The 21,752-nt window shown below is 41.4% G+C and overlaps 1 protein-coding gene across 1 annotated transcript in view; it reads right to left on the minus strand.

Annotated features, from left to right (window-relative positions):
- Positions 1 to 21,752, minus strand: part of efnb3b (ephrin-B3b) — a 71,552-nt gene that overhangs the window by 40,055 nt on the left and 9,745 nt on the right. Inside the window, exon 2 of the mRNA XM_017472372.3 lies at positions 220 to 515. Within this exon, the coding sequence (XP_017327861.2) occupies positions 220 to 515 (296 nt within the window). The remainder of the gene's footprint in view (positions 1 to 219; positions 516 to 21,752) is intronic.

Consider the following 21,752-nt stretch of genomic DNA (forward strand, 5'->3'; position numbering starts at 1 on the left):
TAACAAGATGGTTCCATCTGATAGCATTCAAATCGTGCTAAATCTAGGTCAAGAATCGCAGAAAAAATGAAAACAAATCTAAAATCAACAGGAAAAAAAATACTGCTATGCTATTCTCCAACACTTGGAGATGGCAAAAACATGTAGCGGGTAAAGCAACTCGTAACAGACGTCCACACACCACACCACACGCATGCGCGCGCACACACACACACTCACCGATGATGTAGTAATCATGCATTGTTTTGAACTCGTGGCCCCAGAGGTTGGGCGAGTACTCCTGGAACTTGATGGTGAAGCGCATGTCACTGTTGGGCTTGTCGCAGGTGAGAAGCAGGTTCGGAGCTCCTGTCACCTCACATCTGTCCGCCTGCTCACGGGAGGACACCAGATACAGCTTATAGTACTCATACTCGGCTGGAGCACGGGGTCCTGGGGGGTCCGATGCAGGACAGATGAGGTCCAGACGGTCCCCTATCTGAGGGTACAGGATATAACCCCTATCATCGCTAAACCTGAGAGGAGAGAGAGAGAGAGAGAGAGAGAGAGAGAGACAGAGAGAGACAGAGAGAGACAGAGAGATTAATTATCCTTCATTATCCCATGAGATACAGTATCGCATTATGTTCACCACAGTTATCATTTATCAGCTTCATACAAAAATACATTTTTCTCTAAATGAAATAATCACATGATTATTTAAATTGAAATGTAAATTTTTAATTTTTATAAAGTCGTGCAATAGATAATTGTTAAAACCCATTTCTTTTAAGCCCAACTGTCTTTGAACGGAACATCACAGAAACGGCCTAAGACATTTCACAGATTTACTTTTTCCTTTTCAGATTTCCTTTTTTTTTTTTTTTTGTTGGACGTTTCAAAGATTACTCAGCTGCTTTGGATATAAAACTAATGAATTACTTTAATTCTATTAATTTTCCAAAGTCAGAACAAAAAACAAACAAACCGTATAAACCTAACACCAACCCAGAAAAGGGGGGGGGGGGGGGGGTTACACATTATTTATCACTATGTTCTATGTTCAATAACGTTTCAATACCACAATGTGGAAAATAATGAGATATTCAAACTTTCAATACCAATAACTTTTCTATCTATGACTGAAAAGCACTATGAAGATATGAACTGTCTGTAGCCCAATGGCTGTCTAGCTTACTTTTTAATTCCTTATAACTCATTCCTTATGTTCAATCATTATATTAAACTTTGAATAACATACTGTATGTGGCAATATACAAATACAAACCCACAAACATGCAATGTCATAATTCGTTGTGTATTTTTAAAAAAATGCAATGCAATGAATTTCAGATTTTTGTGAGGTTTTTTTATATTGGGCTTTGGGTTGCTTAATTTTAGTATCGACAACAAAATGCTGCTATCTTTACTGTTGAGGATCATGATGCATGATAGGATACATATAGGACAGGACACTCATACACACCTCCAAATAGCCCTGAGATCAGCGGAGGGTGCCTGAGGAACTCGGGGACATTTTCTTCCTGGCGCTAACACTGAGTGATCTCACATGCACACATGTTCATGCGCTCTGTTTTTTCCTCTGTCTTTCTCCTTCATCGTGTTTCAGCTGTATTCGTTTATTATCTTATTTTACGCTGTAAATATCACATGTAGCTAGTTGAAAAGGGCAACACTGTTTTTGCCTAAATAACTCTGCTTACCTAAATAACTGTAATATAAATGTGCCCAAATATGTAAACATGTGGGACTCTTTTTCATTTTCTCTGCGCAGATCTGCAACTAACCCACTCAAAGTACTAAGCTCTAATTACTATTTCAACACTTCTCCCAGCTTTGGTAGCTGCAGGCCTGTTTACCCTGATCTGTGACCGGTTTTAAAGTTTCAGCCTGTTCTAAAGCTCAGGATGTGGATGTGTGTGTGTGTGTGTGTGTGTGTGGATGGGGAAGGGGGGGTTGTCATTGATAATTCCTTCTCTCACTGCTAACCCCTCGAGACTGTATTTACATTTAAACAAATCGGAGCAGTCGTTCCTGTTTAGAAGCCGTTTCTACATTAGCATGTAAATGGCAGTTAAAAAGCTAATGAAACTTCAGAGAAACAACAGCAACCTAAGGCGAGGCGAGGTTAAGACAATAACATCATGTCCTTAGTGATATGTTTGATACGGGGACAATTATATAAAAACAGAGCTGGTCAAATAATTTAAAATAGCTATAATAATTAGATCTATCTATTCTATAATATAAATATATAGATATATAATTAAATATAATAATTCAATATCCACGAGCTTAGCTAAAGTTTGCTAACTGGTTAATGTTTGAAATCAAGTGTGTATTTATTTGGAGTGTAATTGTGTTTAATGTTTAATGATAAAATCAATGAATGTAATGAAGAAGCAGTCATGCTTTATTCAAGAACTTATTTAAAAAGCTATACAGCCTTATAATGGACACCATGAAAGAAATGCACATGTTCTGTTGATATAAATTCCAAAATATTTGAGTGTAATAAAACTAATAATCGAATAAAATTCCTACAGTGAAGTAAAAGATTCAGTTACATAAAATTCCTCGCTTACAAAGACCCGAATGAACAACTCCCGTGACTGAATGATAGCAACAGTTACTAACAGTTAATGCATATCCATTAACGATTAGTTTATGGCTGTATATATAAGATATATCAGTTTGAAGTGGTTATGTTTTGTCTTGTAGTGTCGCTTCATGTTACCACCTTTCACTAGTAATATGCACATGAATCTGATGCAGGAGGAATAAAGGCTTCCTTTTTAAACAAGCCCTATCGCAAGTTTGCTAAACAGAGCAACGAGTGGAGAAATAAAATGTAAAAATCTGTTAAAAAAATAAAAATAAAACTTTCCCCTTTAACTGCAATAAACAATCATCATGATCATTTTAACTGCTGACATGCAGCTCTATTAGTGAGGTTAGGATTCACATAAAGCTTAGCTTTAAGAGTAGATGCTTTTATCTAGAATTATAAAACAATAATGTAACTAGCACAAGTGTGTGTGTGTGTGTGTGTGTGTGTGTGTGTGTCTGGTGAGACAACAGTTTCCAGTTCCTCTCAAGTAGGTTAAAGGTTATCAGTGTCCTCTTACAGTTAGGAGCACACACACTCAACACCCTCTTAACACACACTACAGATAAATTGGGAGCCAGGTTGCTATTTTCATGTCTTGTTTCTCCCTGTCCCCCGCCCCAAAGCACACACATATCACATACAGTTATGGAAATCAGCTCAACACAAGACATGCACCAACAGGCCTTCACTTCCATGCTCCTGCCCAGCCCCCAACCCCAACCATTCTGCAGGTGCACCAGGGATTCACCCATAGACACACCTGCAGACAAACACTAGTTACACACCTAGACACCTTACACACACACAGTGGTATTTCCTGTTGGGTAGATTTCGCTTGTTATCTATTGGAGGGAAGGCATTTCACAGTAGAGTGGTACTGGAGAGCAGTAAGTACGACTAAACTAAACAGGAAACCAGAAAGAGAGAGAGAAAGAAAGAGAGACTGGTAGAGGTGAAAGAGAAGAACAAGGAGAAATAGTGTGGAGGGGATCGATGAAGAGATTACAAAAACAGGAAAGGACAATGGACGTGTGAAATGGACCAGAGCAGGGGTCGTCAACTGGCAGCGCCAGCAAAACATTTCAGCAGACAGAACAGACAAATAAAAGTATGAACAAAAGAACTGGCTGTAGTTCAGTGTCTCCAGTCCTCTCAACATGAACCAGCTTGGATTCTGTAGCAGATCCTCTGATGTGGCCAATAACATGCATTTGCGTGAATGATTTTGCTGAAGGCAGCTCATCAATCGAGAAGGCTAGCTTGAAGACTAGAGACATTAAGTGAAAAAAGGAGAGAGTTTTTACAGATTTTTACATTTTATTTCTCCACTCGCTGCTCTCTTTAGCAAACTTGCGATAGGGCTTGTTTCAAAAGGAAGCCTTTATTCCTCCTGCATCAGATTCATGTGCATATTACTAGTGAAAGGTGGTAACATGAAGAGACACTACAAGACAAAACATAACCACTTCAAACTGATATATCTTATATATACAGCCATAAACTAATCGTTAATGGATATGCATTAAAAGGTAACTGTTGCCATCATTCAGTCACGGGAGTTGTTCATACAGGTCTTCGTAAGCGAGGAATTTTATGTAACTGAATCTTTTACTTTACCTCGAGTGCAGAGACAGGCTGGAGATGGAGTGAATTAGGGAATGAAAAGGAAGAAAAGGGAGTTTTTAATGCAACAAAAAAAAAAGAACTACACTGGTTTTAAATTATTTTAAATACTGATTTGAAACAGCAGTCATCTGTTTCCATTTGATTATAGCAAATTAATTGTTTCTCAAGGGGAGGCACAGTGGTTTAGTGGTTAGCACATTTGCCTCGCACCTCTAGAGTTAGGGGCTCGATTCCTGCCTCCGCCCTGACTACGCGGAGCTTGTACTCCTCCGGGTGCATTGTAAGCCAAGTGGCATCTCGAAATTGTGTGTGTGTGTGTGTCCAGGGTGTCCCCTGCCGAGTGCCCCGGGATAGACTCCAGGCTTTCCGTGACCCTGTGTAGGATAAGTGGTACAGAAGATAGATAGATGGATGGATGGAAATGCTTCTCAATAATCTAAATGGAAAGGGAAAATCCTATATGCAATTCTGCATATAGGATTTTTTTTTTTTTTTTTATCATATTCCTCTTCTAAATGAAACCAATAATAAACAGCACATAAAGCAGTACAGAGGCAGAATATAATAGCTGGACACAAGACAAAACATGAGACAAAAACATTTCTTGGTTCAATTTTGTTAATATTACTATTCATTTCTGTTGGGAAACTACAACACACTAAAAGAAAACATTTGCTGAAGTTTTATGTGATCGTCTGCAGTGTAAAAGATCAATTCAGCACAAAAGTGGCGTGACTAGGCAAAGCGTTTGAAACTGCCAAAAGTTCCATCATAAAAGTCTGATGGAAAGCAAAAGTTGTACACTTTTCAGACGTGAACTTGTTGAGGAATTAAAAGACAGGAGAAGGGAAGAAGAGGCGAGGTGAGGACACAGAGACAGGGAGAGACGGAGAGGAGCAGCGGTGCGGTAGTGCTGATCCGTGATGTTTACATGGTCACGCTAGACACTACCAGAGAAAACTTCCATTCATGTTTTCCATTCTCTCTCTCTCTCTCTCTCTCTCTCTCTTTAGAGCCTCTTCCATTTTCTGACCTTTACACAAATTCGCATTCAGACACAAAGGTGGCACTGACACAAATGTTCATTTCTCTCTCACTCTTTCGCACACAGTCTACAACAACAGCGGCACGTTCGACAATATATTTAGCAGTGCGGTCCTTTGTACGCTCTTTTCGGCCTTATAAACAAAGAGTTTGAAAAGTTGCAGAACGCTTTCCAATGCCAGCATAATTACAGCAATTTTATCTCAGGAACACTTTAGCCTCCAAAGATTGAACAACTGTCAAGCAATGATTTCTAATGAGTCCGCTCAAGGTTAAGCAAACACTCTGCAAATAATTAGTGAATGTTCTGTGCGAGCTGTAAAATATATCTAATGTGCACACGCGTGTCCAATCGCACAACTTGAAACAGAGGGACACATGCACAACGTCTGTACTGAACGTCCAGAGCGAAACCTTGAAGATATGTATCCAAAGTACATGCTGCAAGGCCTTTTGGAAGCGAGGTATAATAATGAAAACCGCGTGTGTAAGTGTGTGTGTGTCTTTTCAGAAAAATGCAGTAAATCTAATAGGCCGCATAAAAGCCTTTACTCGGGCCTCAAAGAAAAGATTAAAGTAAAATTACTGCTTAGCCTTCATTTTGTTTACAATAATTATGCACAGGAAAATGCATGTCTTCAAACCCGTCCTATCATCATAAACATTCAGCTTCTCTCTCTTCACCCGGTACACCCCCTCAACACCCCCACACCTTCTCTCTCTATCTCTCCTCCTCTCAATGCAACAATGGCTGTATTCATTCGGCCACGCTTTGAAACATGGATTGGGGGGATGGAGGGGCCAGAGGTGATAGAGGAGTGTGTGTGTGTGTGTGTGAGAGAGAGAGAGAGAGTGTGTGTGTGCGTGCCCAGGTCTTTTATGAGGGCAGAAACATCATTTTGTCAAACTCTCCCAACGCCCTTCCATGACCCTGACGGCCCGAGAAAAGAAGCGAGTGTTAGTTTCAGTGTGCCCCCCCCCCCACTTCTGCTGACCCTCAACCTTCTCTCTCTCTCCTACTCTCCGTCATCAAATGCCCCCACCACCTTCATCCCTCTCTCGCCCCATCTCTCCTTTCTCCCATTCTTCACTCCTGCATTACAAAGATTCCACACGGGCAACTTGAGCCGGGTCCAAAAGCGAGTCCAGCACACAGGTGCGTAGAGGTGGACCTCTGGAAGTGTGTGTGTGTGTGTGTGTGTGTGTGGGTGTGTGTAGGGGGGTAGGCATGAGTAGGTTCAAACTAATTACAGAAATATCAGGACCTAGTATTACTGGGCTTAAAAGCTCCAGTGTCTATATTCACATTAGGCAGTAATACAGAGTTTCTCTATACAGAAGAGTTAGTGGACTGATAGCTGCCTCCTTAAAAGGAATGTGGATATAGCTGCTTAACAGAAGATACAGAAAGCGCGTCAGTGAACCAGAAAAAAATATTTAAATCTTCTGGAAGCTGAGGTTTGGACGAGAAGGCCACAACCACTATAGAGCTTCACAACCCTAACCAGAAAGTTACAGCTTCACGTCTTTCCTAATTCACCACAGAGATACAATTAGACAATAATCACCTGTAGGTTTTACCGTCTCTAACTCTTGTTCTTTTTTTTTATGTCTACATTTTCCTCCTCTCTCTTCTCTCTCCAGTTGAGACACATTAAGAGTGTAAATCATATCTCCTGGATATCAAAAACAAGAACTGGTCCAATGAGAAACCAACGGTTATAGTTTGTTCTCCACCAACTTATGAGACGTCATCATCATTAATAACATCATTGTTAAATCGAACGTGGAAGACGTGCTTGGATTAACCTCGGTCCTTTTGGTTTGGTTAACCAGCTCATTATGATAGCAACATAATGACTGATGAAAAGTTACGCTACGAAAGGGTTTTAAAACTTCAACAATAACGACACCAACACGGTGATGAAATTAAACTGACAAAAAAAATATTATTTAGCACTAATAACACAGTAAGGATGTTATCAAAATCCTCTGAGAAGCCCTGCTGTGTTTGTGCCACAAAATCATAGAGCTGGTACGTGGTTTTGAGAACCAGACTCATTCATGCATGCAGTAATCTGGATCCTATCCCAGGATCACAGCATACGAACTAGACTATTCTTTGTACCCCCCCGCCCCATGTTTCAGTATTTGCTATTCATACCACATACCATATACACATACCCAGTCAGTGTCAAGCAGGGCTGTTAGCTATTAATTCCTAAGCAGACAATAAAAAGCACTGAAAAACTTTGCTACTGGACCAGAGGCTAATGGAAAAAGCTCAGTTCTAGTGCAGCGCAGTGTTTAAAAGGCCCAGTGAGCTGAAAAACACTGACCTGATTTACATCGCCATACAAGCCAAAAGAGAGACCTGAGAAACGGAAAACAAAAAACTTCTTTCTCTCGATCAGACGCACACAACTGGGTCAGTAACGTCATACTGCACAGTGAAATAAACATAATGATTATGTACAATCATGTCATGTAGCATTATTTTTTGAGTTATTATTTAGCATTATTTAATGAGTCTGGGCCTCATTTTAATTTGTAATCATAGCCATGAGGGAGTGACTTGTTTGTATATTCACATGTGGAACTGATGTAAACTGGATTTTGTATGCGCGATGGTCCATTTCATATGTGGACAATTATCACGATTTAAGTGGACAAACGTATAAATTCTGATAATTATGACGAAGAAAATGAGTCAGACTGACTTAAAGTGTGTGTGTGTGTGTGAGAGAGAGAGAGAGAGAGAGAGAAAGAGAGAGAGTGACAGAGAGAGAGAGGCCTCTAACTAAGCATACAAGGTTGAAATAAAGTCAAAGAAAGCTGGAAGTGATGCTGGAATGTTTGCGGTGAGAAGAACGGCAGGAGTAATAGTTTCCATATGGAGAGAGAGGGAGAGAGAGCGAGCGAGCTGGCGAGTGAGGGAGAATAAGAAATCAGTGTGTGAGACAGAAAGGAACAGTGAGTGAAAAAAAGAAAAGCGGCTGATTGAAGACAGACTAAAGAAAGCAAACAAAAATTGAATAAATGAGATTTTTAAAGAGTGGCGCAAGTATGCATATGCAAAAGAAAGGTGGGTTGAGATAAAAGCTCAGTGTGTGTGTGTGTGTGTGTGAGAGAGAGAGAGAGAGAAAGAGAGAGAGAGAGTGGCGCGGTGGGACTCTGAAGGTAAGTGTGTCCTTGCCCATGCTGCCGCACTGCCCCCCGCTCCAGATTGCTGCAGCGACGGTGTCACATCTCCTCCATATCACTCGCGCTGTAACCATGCGACATAGAACACACACACCAACACCAGACGAACTGGCCTTTTCTTCAGCGTTTGTCCATGACCCAAAGCACACTGAAGAGCACCAATTAACACCAATCCAATCTGAAATCTATCCTAATTAACTTACTTTCTGGCCATTGCAGTCTGGCTAAAATATGAAATAAGTATCAATCTTTTTTTTTTTTTTTTTTTTACTCTCATTTCCTTTGTCTGGCAGCCACTCACTCTCTTTTCCTATATATTATTCTCTCCAAGCTGAGAGATCTGTCAGTAACATGGCTATATATTCTCACTGTCGGCCTAAAAATTACAGCCTGTGTGTGTGAATGATTTGCACCGCAGTTAATTAGAGCCATAAAGCCACATTGGAAAGGTAAGGCCTGCTGGAGGATCAGACGAAAAATGAGAGAGGCCTGGTGGACACATATACACACACAGTCTCGCTCCATGTGGATTCGAGGGGAGTGCGGTACATTTAGAGGCTAAAGTGCCTCTTACAGCTCAGCTGGTGTTTGACCGTTAGCCCCCGTGTCAGTTGGTGTGTGTGCATTATACTGTGTGCTTCAGTGTGTGTGTGTATTTGGTGTATATAAGCTTGTGAGTATCTCAGGGGAGCTGGCACCAGGTTAAACACACTCTCTCAAACTTAACAGTCTGAGTAGAAGAGGTTACAGAGGGTCGGGGTGGGCTCGAGGCCGCATACTGCGTTAGTCGGCAGGGATCCACTCCAAAGCCCAAGCATCACCCTGACATCCATAAGCTTCACCTCACAGTCTTACTGAGGACCTTCTGCTCTGAGGGAGCTGAGAACATCCGTCAGACCCATAAACACCCATATAGAGGTGCTCCAGATGGCTTTGGGGCCCAGACGAATTACTGACACTGACACACACACACACACAAAAAAAAAATACTAAAACCTTTAGCTGTCGGTCTGGGATGCACTGAACAGAAATAGTAGCTTAAAGTGAGTGATATAATCTCAAAGGCGTTTTATCACTCTCATGAAGGATACGTTATCAGTTATGGTGCTGAACACAGAGTCCTGCCTTTCCTTTCTCCTACTAGACAATTTCTAATGACTTACATAAACACTGAACAGAATTACACACCTACAGGCCGGATGCAGTTTTATTGCTTTTCTATTAAACCCAGAGACCATTCAGCTACCTAAACTGCGCTCCCAGGGGGGTGCTGCTTCTTAAAGTGGGGTCTGTGATTATATTATCAATCTAAATGTCAATCACAATCAGCCACTGTCAAGCTGTTAAACAGTGTTCAAGTTATAATTTTGTCATTAAAATTATAAGCCTTACTGACTGGTCAGTTGAACTGAATGGGTTTAAGTTCACTAATGAAAAACATATCAATTATGTCAATTTAAATATACACTGCCAGTCAGAAGCTTTTGAACACGTTGAGCTCCTTATCTTCAATTACAGTTTAGTCACTATTACTGCCACTCATTGACTAATTATAATTTTTTTTTTTCCTGGTTAGATCATATTTAGATTAACCAGCAACTTCTAAAATTTTTCAATTGACTTATATCTATTCTTTGTTTAGAGCTCCACAGGGTGCAAAAGCTTTTGACTAACGGTGTAACTGCATTTGAATAAAACTAAGAAAGTCCTCAATTGTTTCTAATATCCATTTTTAATACAGGGTACTCGGGTTGAATTCTGAAGTTCAGTTATAAAAACTGTGGTTCTGATAAATAAGCAACGATGATAAAAATTTGTCTTTGATGCTACAAAAAAAATGTGCAGAAAACTTGGAAAGCTTGAACAGATTATTTCCATAAAATAAGTATGCACTGATGTCATAAGTGGATATCTGGTATTTTTCACACTGACAGCGTTGTGTGGCAACTGAAGAAACAGCTTAAGAATCTCTGACCCAACAGGTTAATGAACACTGGGACTGAAAATATAATCATGTTTGGCGTGAAGCCATGCAAATAGTGCTTTCACGGTATAAAGCAACATTAATAAACCATTACAGCGTAAGCACTAAATGATAAGAGGTCAGGCTCTTGTTCTGTGCTATCTCTGTGCAGAGATCAGGAAGCAGAGTAGGCCCAGAGGAGAACCATTGAGCACTGTAGCGTGTGTATATATGTTTCGGAGCTAAAAGTCTCCCGGGGTGACGACAGGCAGTTATTCCACACCCCGAGGCCTTGCGTCCACAGCTCCACCAAACGCCTTCACAAATCAGCCAAGCTGAGCCTGCACACGCATCTGAAAGTGATTTCAGGCCTTTTACTCTCTCTCTGTTTCTCTCTTTGTTCTCCAAACCCACTTGTTCGGCCTGTCGTTCCGTCCTAACCCACTTTCCCCCCCTTCTCTCTCTCTCTCTCTCTCTCTCTCTCTCTCTCTCACTGTGGTGGGGTTATTGTGGTCAGGTTGCAGTCCCAGTAGGCCTGTGGGGTCACGTTGCCCTGTGGTAAAATCAACAGCTAGCCACAGACAGACAGAGCAAAGCAAGAAAGAGAGGTGTTTGTGAAAGCAGGCCAGACAAGTATAGAGAAAGTCAGACACTCACACAGAGAAAGGAAAAACGAGAAAGAGAGAGAGAGACTGCAGTCTGAAACACCTCTGTTTCTCACCCCCGTCAGGATATTGAACGGCGTCATGCCAATTCCTGCTCTCTTGGCTGCCAGTGTCTGTATTTATGAATATAGTGCGCATGCCTTATTTAACTCCCCTGAAATACACTCTCTGTAGTTTCTCTAAAATTTACAGTTATACGAGTTTAAAGCCACTAAGCTCTCTGCAGATTCCAAATGTTCTCCAAGTTCTGATGCCAATGGAATCAGTGCCTTTGAAATGGCCCTCTCAGGAACACTTCCTGTCTGCCCAATGATTGACAGCTGTGAGTTTGACGGATAGGTCTCTGGCGAGAGATGACTCAAGGGGTTTGGAGTGGAGTGGAGTGGAATGATGGACCACAGGCGCGATCAGAGCTGCTCGGTCCTCTCATTAGCATTAGTGAGGGATTGAGGGTAAATAAAATGAGGGAATAAATTAGGAAAGAAAAGACAAGGAGCACAGCAGGGGTAGAGCCGAGACGTGGCGAATTATTAAGAAGGTGGCAGTGTGCGATGCCGCAAGTGTCTCAAGAGGGGATGCCAGAATGACCGCCCACTGTACTCACACACACATACATTAATAACATTATATATATATATATATATATATATATATATATATATATATATATATATATATATATATATATACTCTATTCAGAAGATACAAACATATATTGAGTTCTGCGCACACACTCATACTAAAGTGATTCCTCAAATTCTGAATTAAATGATAATCAGATATGAAAAACTAAAAATATCTCATTTCTCCCCTCTGTGTCAGTCAGGAGATGCTGTGCATGGAAGAGATGAAACACACACACACACAAAAATTTTTCCTGACTGTTGGCTGATTAAGATTCAGTTCATATTCACAGGATAAAACGTTCACACCAACTCGCTTACTATGTTAACTGACTGAGTGACATGAGCTAAAAGAGATAGAAATAGAAGGGACAGAAGAGACAGATGAATGTATAGGGAGGAAAGAATAAAGAAAAGGTAGAAATAAATGACAGATGTGGGAAAAACTTGAAGCTTAAAGCATGCCAAAATGGATACTTGGGTTGGATGGGAAGCAGCTAGCATGAGGTGAGAAGGAAGGAAGAAATATATATTTTAAAGAAAGAATGCTCTGCAGGAAAGAAAACAAAGAAAGAATAAATGCTCACCAGCTTAAAAAGGACTATAAAAGAGCAAATAGGAGGGGTAGATGGTATGAAAAAAAGAGAGCGAAAGAAAGAAAGTTGGAGAGAGGGATGAACAGAGAGATGCCCCGCAGAGTTAAGCCAGGTGTCTGTAGCAGAGAGGGAACGAGGGAGAGTAGAAAAGAGCGTGAGGGAAAGAAGGGGGGAGAAAGAAGAATAATTAGTGTGACCCCCAACAGAGGAGACTGGCAGGTGAATACACAGAGAGGGAGAAAGTATGAAAGGACACGAGATGGAGTGAGAGGTCGGACGTGAGAGTGGTGAGGAGAAACGTGATGAAGAATGATAAGCAAAAAAAAAAGGTGATGAGAGGTGAGGGGGCAGAGGCGACAGAGAGGAGCGAGAGAGCATGGAAAATGCCTTTTGTCATCCTTTTAAAAAGGAGAAAAAAAGACGAGAAGAAAGGGGGAGGTTAGAAATAAACGCATTTTCTTCAGAACCTCATCTCTTTCGGCTGACAGTAGGCATTTATCCTCCATCAGCGCAGCTCAATACCCTACAATACCTTACTGATACGAACCGAGCGAGGGAAAGAGAGAGAGAGAGAGAGTGATTTACACTGTTATGCTATAATGTCATCTGAATATCATGAGATGAAATATACGTGAAGTAAAAGTAACTTTAATCCTTAAATCTAAGTAGATTCACACTTTGTATGGTTTAATAGCCCAGAAAATACTAATAAATAAATAAATAAATAAATATATAAATAACCAAGCTTAGTGTGATCCCTAAAGCTAGCTGGCTAGTTAGCTAACAGGAGACTAGCTCACCTTTTTTTTTTTTCTTTTTTTTCTTTTTTACAGGTAGATATGAGCGGGATTTCTGTGTTCACTCACTGTTTGTGTTGTCATATTTGTCATTTGACAAACCTGTCCAAATATACGGAATCAACCAAACAATGCCATTAACATTAGCTAAGTTAGCTAGCTAGCATACCTTCCAAGGCTAAAAGATTCCTGTCACTACATCATCCTCTAATCATTTGCATATCGGTTGGGACAGTTTCAAGCCGTGGAGCTGATTTTACAAAATAAACCAAGTTCATACATAACGGCGTAAAAAACTGAAGTCCTGTGAAACGGGCTCGGCGATATGAACAGATAACAAACACTGATGTGATTCTACCATTGACATATTCGTTCCTTTTCCACCCATTTTTACATTAAATAATAAAACATTAAATTAGATTATTAAAAAAAACATATTATATGTTGTGAATATGTCTATTGTGAAAAGATCTATTTTTTTTACTATATCGCCCACCTGTAACGAGAAAATCTGACTGATTTAAATGGATAATTCTGAATTTAGCAGCAACCCAAATGGACACAAACACCAATATATAATCAGAGCCACCGTCCAAGAGGAGTTAATCGTTTAAAAAAAAAAACACATTGAACTTCAACACTGTAATATGCAATAAATTCAGCCTTTTTGTGTTGCTAGAGCCACTTCTAAGCTGCTGAATATCTTTCTCTTGGGAAATGAGTGATAGTAAAGGGGTGTGCTCTAAACATGGCCGCCGTTCTCCAGCTCGGCTCCAGTAGCTCTGCTATCAGCTCTAGGAAATCTGTAGCGTTGAGCCACAGGTGCCTGTGGGTTTCACATTACACTCGGCTCATTGGATCCTGCAGCCTCGTGTGTATTTGTGTGCATGACTGTCTGTGTGTGCGTGTGTGTGTGTGTATGTGTGTGTGTCTCAGGCAACAGGCATACAGGCATAGCTGCCAGAGAGGGAGAGGTGGCAAACCTGGCAGTATCCCTTGAATACCAGTCTGGAGGGCTGTGTGAGGGCCCTCATTCAACAAAAACATCACATGTCCTTCTGGAGCTGAATCAGACATACACACACACACACACACACACACACACACACGCACATAGTCTGTAGTGACACAAATACACGTGAATACTAAGAACTAAATAGGAACTTGGAACATGGCCAGCAATTACACTTTCTCTGAAGCACTGTCCAAACACACAGCCATACCCACACGCCATACCCACATACAACCACACACACACACACACACACGCACAAAACACAAAGCAATGTGGAGCAAACAGACTTGGAAGCGAGTGACCTTTCGCTTTCACATCGTCATCTGTGTTTAAAGTAGCGCATCTCCCTTGCAATTAATCAAGACTTCTTATTCATTATCTCCGCTTTGGGGCTGTTAATTAACACATCAGTTCAGACAGAACGCAGTATGTCCGCCCTCTCACCCCCCCTCCCCTCACACCATCACAACGCCTCACTGCACACACACAAAAAGTCCCACAAAAGTTTGTGTTCGCTGTCTGTCTTCACTACACACTGCTGGAAGTTAAAATGCTGCTTTATTTGCAGTAGTTAAAAAATATGGCCAGCCATTAAGCAACGCAAACATTGTACAGATACACAATATACATTTGGGGAACCGTGATTTGTATAATGTCTCCGTTCCTTGACGGCAGCAATGATTCTTTGACCTCACACACCATCTTGGTGGAAATTATTATTTAACTTGTGACTCATTTTGCAGTTTCTCTAATAAATGTCACAACTGGGATTAGGCAGAGGAAACTGATCGTAGATCAGGGAGATCGTTGCGAACTGCACTTCAAGCGGCGGAATATTTTACGCAAACGTCTAAATCGGAGAAGGGAAATTATTCACTTGACACGCCTGGCATGAGAACAGACATATTTATAGCCTCTGTATGGCTGTATCTTTAAGTGCCTCTGCCACAGAGGAACGAGTGCGTTGTGAAATACCGCCCCCACGGCATGCTCGCTCTGACAGATGCACTGCACAATTATGTCCCCCTCGCAACAAGAGCTGTAATCTCCGTCACCCGTCCTTCCATTAACGCATTCCCCCTTCTGTCTTTCTCTCAGTGTCTCTCGCTCTCTCTTTCTCTCTCTCACCCTTTTGTTGTTTCTCAGAGCAAGTGCTTCCACATTTCACCCCCTCCCACTGCTCTACAGGGCCCAATCTTCTCACAGGGGGAGAGAGAGAGACGAGTAGATATGGGAGGAAAGAGAATGGGGTACGAAAGTGTGAGAGAGGGAGCTCGAGAGGCTCTGACATTAACAAGATTGCTTGTTAAATAGAGTGGGAGAGAGGGAGAGAGAGAACATGAGAAAGATATGAAGGTGGAGAATGAAGCGGCTGTAATTGGTAGCTTTGTGAAAAGGTTTCCATCTGGGAGCCTGTGCTTGTGTGTCTGTGTGTGTGTGTGTGTGTGTGTGTGTGTGTGTGTGTGTGTGTGTGTGTGTGTGTGTGTGTGTGTGTGTGAGAGAGAGAGAGTGTCTAAAAAAAGACAGGCTTTATGTATGGGAGTGGCACATACACCTTTCAGTCACAACAGTGAAAGCCTATTTTCACACACACATGCAGACATACCCACACATGAGCAAATGAAATGATATATCAACTAAATTTAACACAAATTCTAATCAAAGTGTGGACAAGTTGATAAGCAGTCAAGTGCCGAAATGTCAAAGTAAATCAAGCGAGACCTTTCAAAACTCGAAACTGAGGCATAAGAAGTAAAAAAAAAAAAAAAAAAAAAACACAAGTAGGACAATCAGCTATTTAATTGAATTATTCGAACCATATTACGGAGACTGCGTGTGGCAGCCTGCTTGTGCGTGTGTGTGTGTGCGTGTGTGTGTGTGTGTGTAATTCTACATAATCCCATCACTGTGGGACTCTCCTCTCCTCACAGTGCCAGACATAGCAACACATTGCCAATGATAGGAGCTCAGTCCAACTACACACACACACACACACACACACACAGTGAATTTAAGCACGAGGATAAAGTGTCTAAATGATTATTCCAGTGCCTTAAATGTCATAAACACATCTTAGCGGCTCAAGCGCATAATAAAAAAATCCCAAACACTGAAATAATGTGTGATATTCTTACGGCGGAGAGAGAGAGAGAGAGAGAGAGAGAGAGAGAGAGAGAGAGAGAGAGAGAGAGAGAGAGAGAGAGAGTGAAAAATGGCTTAACACAAAGAAACCGCGATGGCTTGCCGTGACGTGACTCTATAAAACGACAGCATGACACACTATTGGCATTCGGGATTATCTCTCCATCCTACTTTCCCTTCTTTCGTCGCTATTTTCTTTATTACTTTCTTCTTTTTTTTCTCTCTCTCTCTCTTTTATGCAGACCAGAACTATAGAACAGCAGTTTGCCAGGCCTTATGGAGCTCGGCTCCCTCGCTCTCTGCATGAAATGTAATTAATAACCCAGGAATCTCCATCCATCTCTCCCCCTGTCTCTGCTCCATTCTGAAGGGTTAAAAATTCCCGACGGAGCCGTGTGTGACTGAGAAAAGTACAACAGCGCGGGCTAATCAAATTTCTCACATCTGACTATGGGCTTGCATGTCTGAATGAGTGCGAGTGTGTGGGAGCGACAGCAGAGGAAAGAGAGACGGATCTCCATGTGAATGCTTTTCGATCCGACCATAAAGAGAGTGTATTAATATAATATGTTCAGAGTTCATGTACTTATAACGTTTCGTTGATAATGTTATCCTGAACGTTAGCAATCGATTATGCATGTGTCGTATAAACAGTACAAAGTGAAAACTGTTCTACTTTCTAAGGCATTAAAAAAAACACAATCGTGAGGAGGTACAATTGTAAATCATGAACCTCAAAATGTTTTGTTTTTTTCCCCCCCAATTACCCACAGTTATTTGTACGTATGCGCATATTTAGCTCAATTTGACATGGGATCCTTATAAATGACATGTAATATGAACATGGGATCATAATGACATCATTTTATCAACACAACAGTCATATTGAATTTGCCCAAATTTCAAATATGGCTTTGTTATAAAATACTGTACAAAATAGTATATAATAAAGCCATATTAAAATAGTGCAAACAGTATTCAACCAGTGAAATTGTTCTGACTTCATTCATACAGTGTATTGCACGCGTGTGTGTGTGTGTGTGTGTGTAAATGTATAAATAAAGAGAGCCAGGAGACAGAACAGCGTAAGAGAAACGTGTTGTCTCATAACTTGTCATTATAATGAACCCACGGTCTCATTTTCTCTCTCTCTCTCAGTTCTGAATGTGTATTTAATCAGGACATCAATCTCATGTGTGGGGGAGAAGCGAAGAAACAAATCCAATATGAAGTGTACATGATAATAGATTTTGAAAAAAAGGGGGGGGCGGGGGGGTTACATATCAGAGATAACCCATTTGTCATCTAGACCCCCCCCCCCTCGCCACTTCTCCTCCCCCCCTCCCTCTTTCTCTCTCACACACAGGACAAAGACCAAAATAGCACATTGTGATTATAGTGCTTAGTACTGTAATGAAAACATGCGGCGTAATTTAAACCAAACTAGTCAGGACATAATGATAAATTGAAAAGACTGCTCTAAAATCTACAAACACACTGAGATCAGTCAGAAGACACAATGTTGTGGTTTATTAAATAATCAGGATGAAATTTTCATAATCCCTCTGCTGCCTGTAAGGTGAATTACAGTTACAAGACTTCCTCCTCTTGATCGACCCCGAGCCCTGTTTTGAAAGGAGATATGCTTTTGCAAACTGGATTTTAAGGGGGAAATAAAGTCGGGGCTGAGCAGCTTTATTCTAGCCTGAACTGAAAACAATGGCAACGTTCATTTCACGCCAACGCGGAGAATTGCAGTTTTTTAAAGAAAGTGTTGAAATGACATGATTATTGCAGGTGTATGAACACAATTTAACATTACAAACGGCACCGTTAAAAGCATTCATTTGCATATTGTAGGCTGCTGTGGTATCAGTAATGCAAAGGTCAGTACTGCGATAATGATTAACAAAAGGATCTAATTTAAAATAGCCCAGAGTGAGGAGAGAAAGAGATGGACGCAGGAGGAATGAGAAGAAAAAGAAGTGGAATAAGATGGAGCGTGATGAGATACAAGGGAAAGGGTGGTCTATGTATTTACAAAAAAATTAAGAATTTCATTATGTATCGATTAAAAATCCTGGAATGTGTGTGTGTGTGTGTGTGTGTGTGTGTGTGTGTGTGTGTGTGTGTGTGTGTGTAAATATTCTACAGTAGGTGTGTGCGTGTGTACAAATATTCTACAGTATTTCTGTGTGTGTGTGTGTGTACAAATATTCAACAGTATGTGTGTGTGTACGAATATTTTACATTGTGTGTGTGTACAAATATTTTACAGTGTGTGTGTGTGTACAAATATTTTACAGTGTGTGTGTGTGTGTGTACAAATATTTTACAGTGTGTGTGTGTGTACAAATATTTTACAGTGTGTGTACAAATATTTTACAGAGTGTGTGTGTGTGTACAAATATTTTACAGAGTGTGTGTGTGTGTACAAATATTTTACAGTGTGTGTGTGTGTACAAATATTTTACAGTGTGTGTGTACAAATATTTTACAGTGTGTGTGTGTGTGTGTGTACAAATATTTTACAGTGTGTGTGTGTGTGTACAAATATCCTACAGTATGTGTGTATGTACAAATATTCTACAATATATGTGTGTGTGTGGGGGGGGGGTACAAATATTCTACAGTGTGTATGTACAAATATTCTACAGTATATATAAATGTGTGTGTGTGTGTGTAAAAATATTCTACAGTATATGTGTGTGTGTACAAATATTCTACGGTGTGTGTGTGTGTGTGTGTGTGTGTGTGTGTGTGTGTGTGTGTGTGTGTGTGTTTAAATCTCATGCTTGACATCTCAAGGACAAGGACAAGGACAGTGATTTTGCTGACTCTACACCGAGAGACACATGGTCCAGAAAAAGTGAGGAAGAAGAGAGGATTTTGCGCTTGTCTGAAAACGCAAAAGAGATTACAGCCTAGAAGTAGAAGGAAAACAGATTAAACAGCAGAAAAAAGAAAGAGTGACAGTCTAAAAGAGAGCGAGAGGGAAACTACGAATGAATAAAAATGAGGACAGAAAATCCTGCGGAAGCAGCAGGGCCTGAGCGAACAGAAAGCACTAGGTGAAACAGCAAGGTTTCAGCGACAAAGGTGGGATGAAAGGCAGAAAAACCTGTGGAATAGGAAAAGCTGGAGAACTTCTGAGCTTTATAGAGGAGGCATAGCTGGAAAGAAAAAAAAACAGAGAGAGGGATGTGGGGAGGGGTGCAGTTTTCTACACAGAGGAACAGAGGCTCCTAATCCCTGAACAGACAGCTTTGTGGAGTGATTGACAGCAGAGTGCGCCACACTGGGCCGCCGTTGAAGGGGGTACACGTGAGCAGTGCCAGGGGATAATCCACCCATCGCTCACACCCCCATAAGACAGGGTCAAGTGGTACAGGCCATTTTCTGTTGTTTTCCCTCTCGCCTTTCGCACACTCCCATTCAGAAACAGGTTTCTTTGTTTTGTTTATGGTTTTTGGTTTGCAAATGTCCTCCTTAATATGCTAGTATAAAGAGGATAAGTCTAGCTAAAGCAGACGCACACATACACACACACACACACACACACACACACACACACACACACACTGAGAGGACAAGAGCTGGTCGATCTTTCCATTTTAATCTCAGTCGGTGCCGCGTAAAAACGCGAGCAGCAAGCCACAGTAACCCATAGGAAAAGGTAGCAGTGTTTTCCTTCATAATCTGATATTTCCCCCAGAAAGCAAGTCAACAGCACTCCTGTCGTAAGAAGAGTGTGCGTGAGAGTGAGAGTAAAAGAAAAAGAGAAAGAGCGGTCCCTTCTGTAGGCTGTTTCTATTCCAAACATAAATGAAACTCAATATCTTAACATAGACAGAGAGCTGGCAAGACCTCTCAACAACAGAGCGGTATGAAGTGGACTATCTGAGTGTATTAACTCTGTTTACAGATGGCCATGTGGGGAGAGAGCGAGAGAGAGAGAGACAGAGAGAGAAATAGAGAGAGCGAAAGACAGCGATATGACTAGTGGAAACAGAAGAACGTGTTCATTTGCACAGACGGAACCTCAGATGTGCAGTGATTGTGATTGATGTGTTTGACACATGAAACTGTACTGAGCTGCTCTCATTGTGAGGTGTGTGTGCACATGTAAGTAGTTTAGTGAAAGCCTCAACATCATCATTAGCCTGCCTGTGTGGTATGTGCTAGATGTTTACATTTACATTTTATGGCATTTGGCAGACGCCCTTATCCAGAGCGACTTGAGGGTTAAGGGCCTCACTCAAGGGCCCAACAGTGGTAGCTTGGCAGTGCTGAGGCTTGAACTCCTGACCTTCTGATCAGTAACCCAGATCCTTTAACCACTGAGCCACCACTAACATGTTTAAACACTAACATGTGAGCATCTCATGATGTGGGATTATAGGAGACAAGTATACTACAACCTCAGCAAGATGGGATTCTTTCAAACACACACACACACACACACACACACAGACACACACAGACACACACACTCAGTGTAGCAAGGTAAACTAGAAAGCATGCTATAGTGAGTCAAAATCACATACACATGCCTCAGACACTTTAATATTAAAACCTCAAAGCAAACACACGTTGAGGGTGTACAGAGCATGGGAAACTAGAAACATGTGGTGTCATTACACGATGTGAACAAGCACGAAGCCCCACCATCTATCTAACTCTGAAACAAACAAGGCTACTGCAGCCGAAAAACCATCAATACACGCTCACACAAACGCACACAATCAGAACCACACACATCCATCAAACAGGCGTGAGCATTAGGAAGCCAGGGACCGGGGACTGGGTTTGTGGCATTGCAGTGTCTTTGTGTCCAATATACACCCCCCACCCACCCATACCACCACCGCCGCCCTGCACCCCCAAATCCCCCTCCGACTGGCATTCTTCTGGCCCCTTTTTCTTTCAGAAGACAGGAAAAAGAAGAAAAAGAAAATGCACGAGTGAGAGAAAGAGAGAAAGAGACAGAGAAAAGAAAGAAAACCACTCCATCTGTTTTCTCTCCCGTGGTGCTGGAGCTCTACAGATGCCCTCCAACAGCGAGAGAGAAAGATGGAGAGAGTGAGAAAGAGAGAGATAGAGAGAGAGAGAGAGAGAGATACAGGGAGGGTGAAAAGAAAAGCACAGGAGGTGAAAAGGGAAAAAAAAAGGTAAGGAAGGAATGATTGATTTTCTGGTCGTTTAGATGGGAAGGAATGAGAACAGCTCATAAGCTGGTTGAAATCTTGCGGACCTTCACAAGCGCCGCTAAATTACTCTGACACCACGTTGATAGGCAATCAGGCCTATTCAGTGAGGCTTTTGAAATCAGAATTATTCAGAGGGAAAAGGGGAGAGTGTGTGTGTGAGAGAGAGAGAGGCAGAGAGAGGCAGAGAGAGAGAGAGAGAGAGAGAGAGAGAGAGAGAGAGAGAGAGAGAGAGAGAGAGAGAGAGATGGTGAGACTG

This window comes from Ictalurus punctatus, chromosome 7, assembly GCF_001660625.3.
Source record: "Ictalurus punctatus breed USDA103 chromosome 7, Coco_2.0, whole genome shotgun sequence".
NCBI lineage: Eukaryota > Metazoa > Chordata > Actinopteri > Siluriformes > Ictaluridae > Ictalurus > Ictalurus punctatus.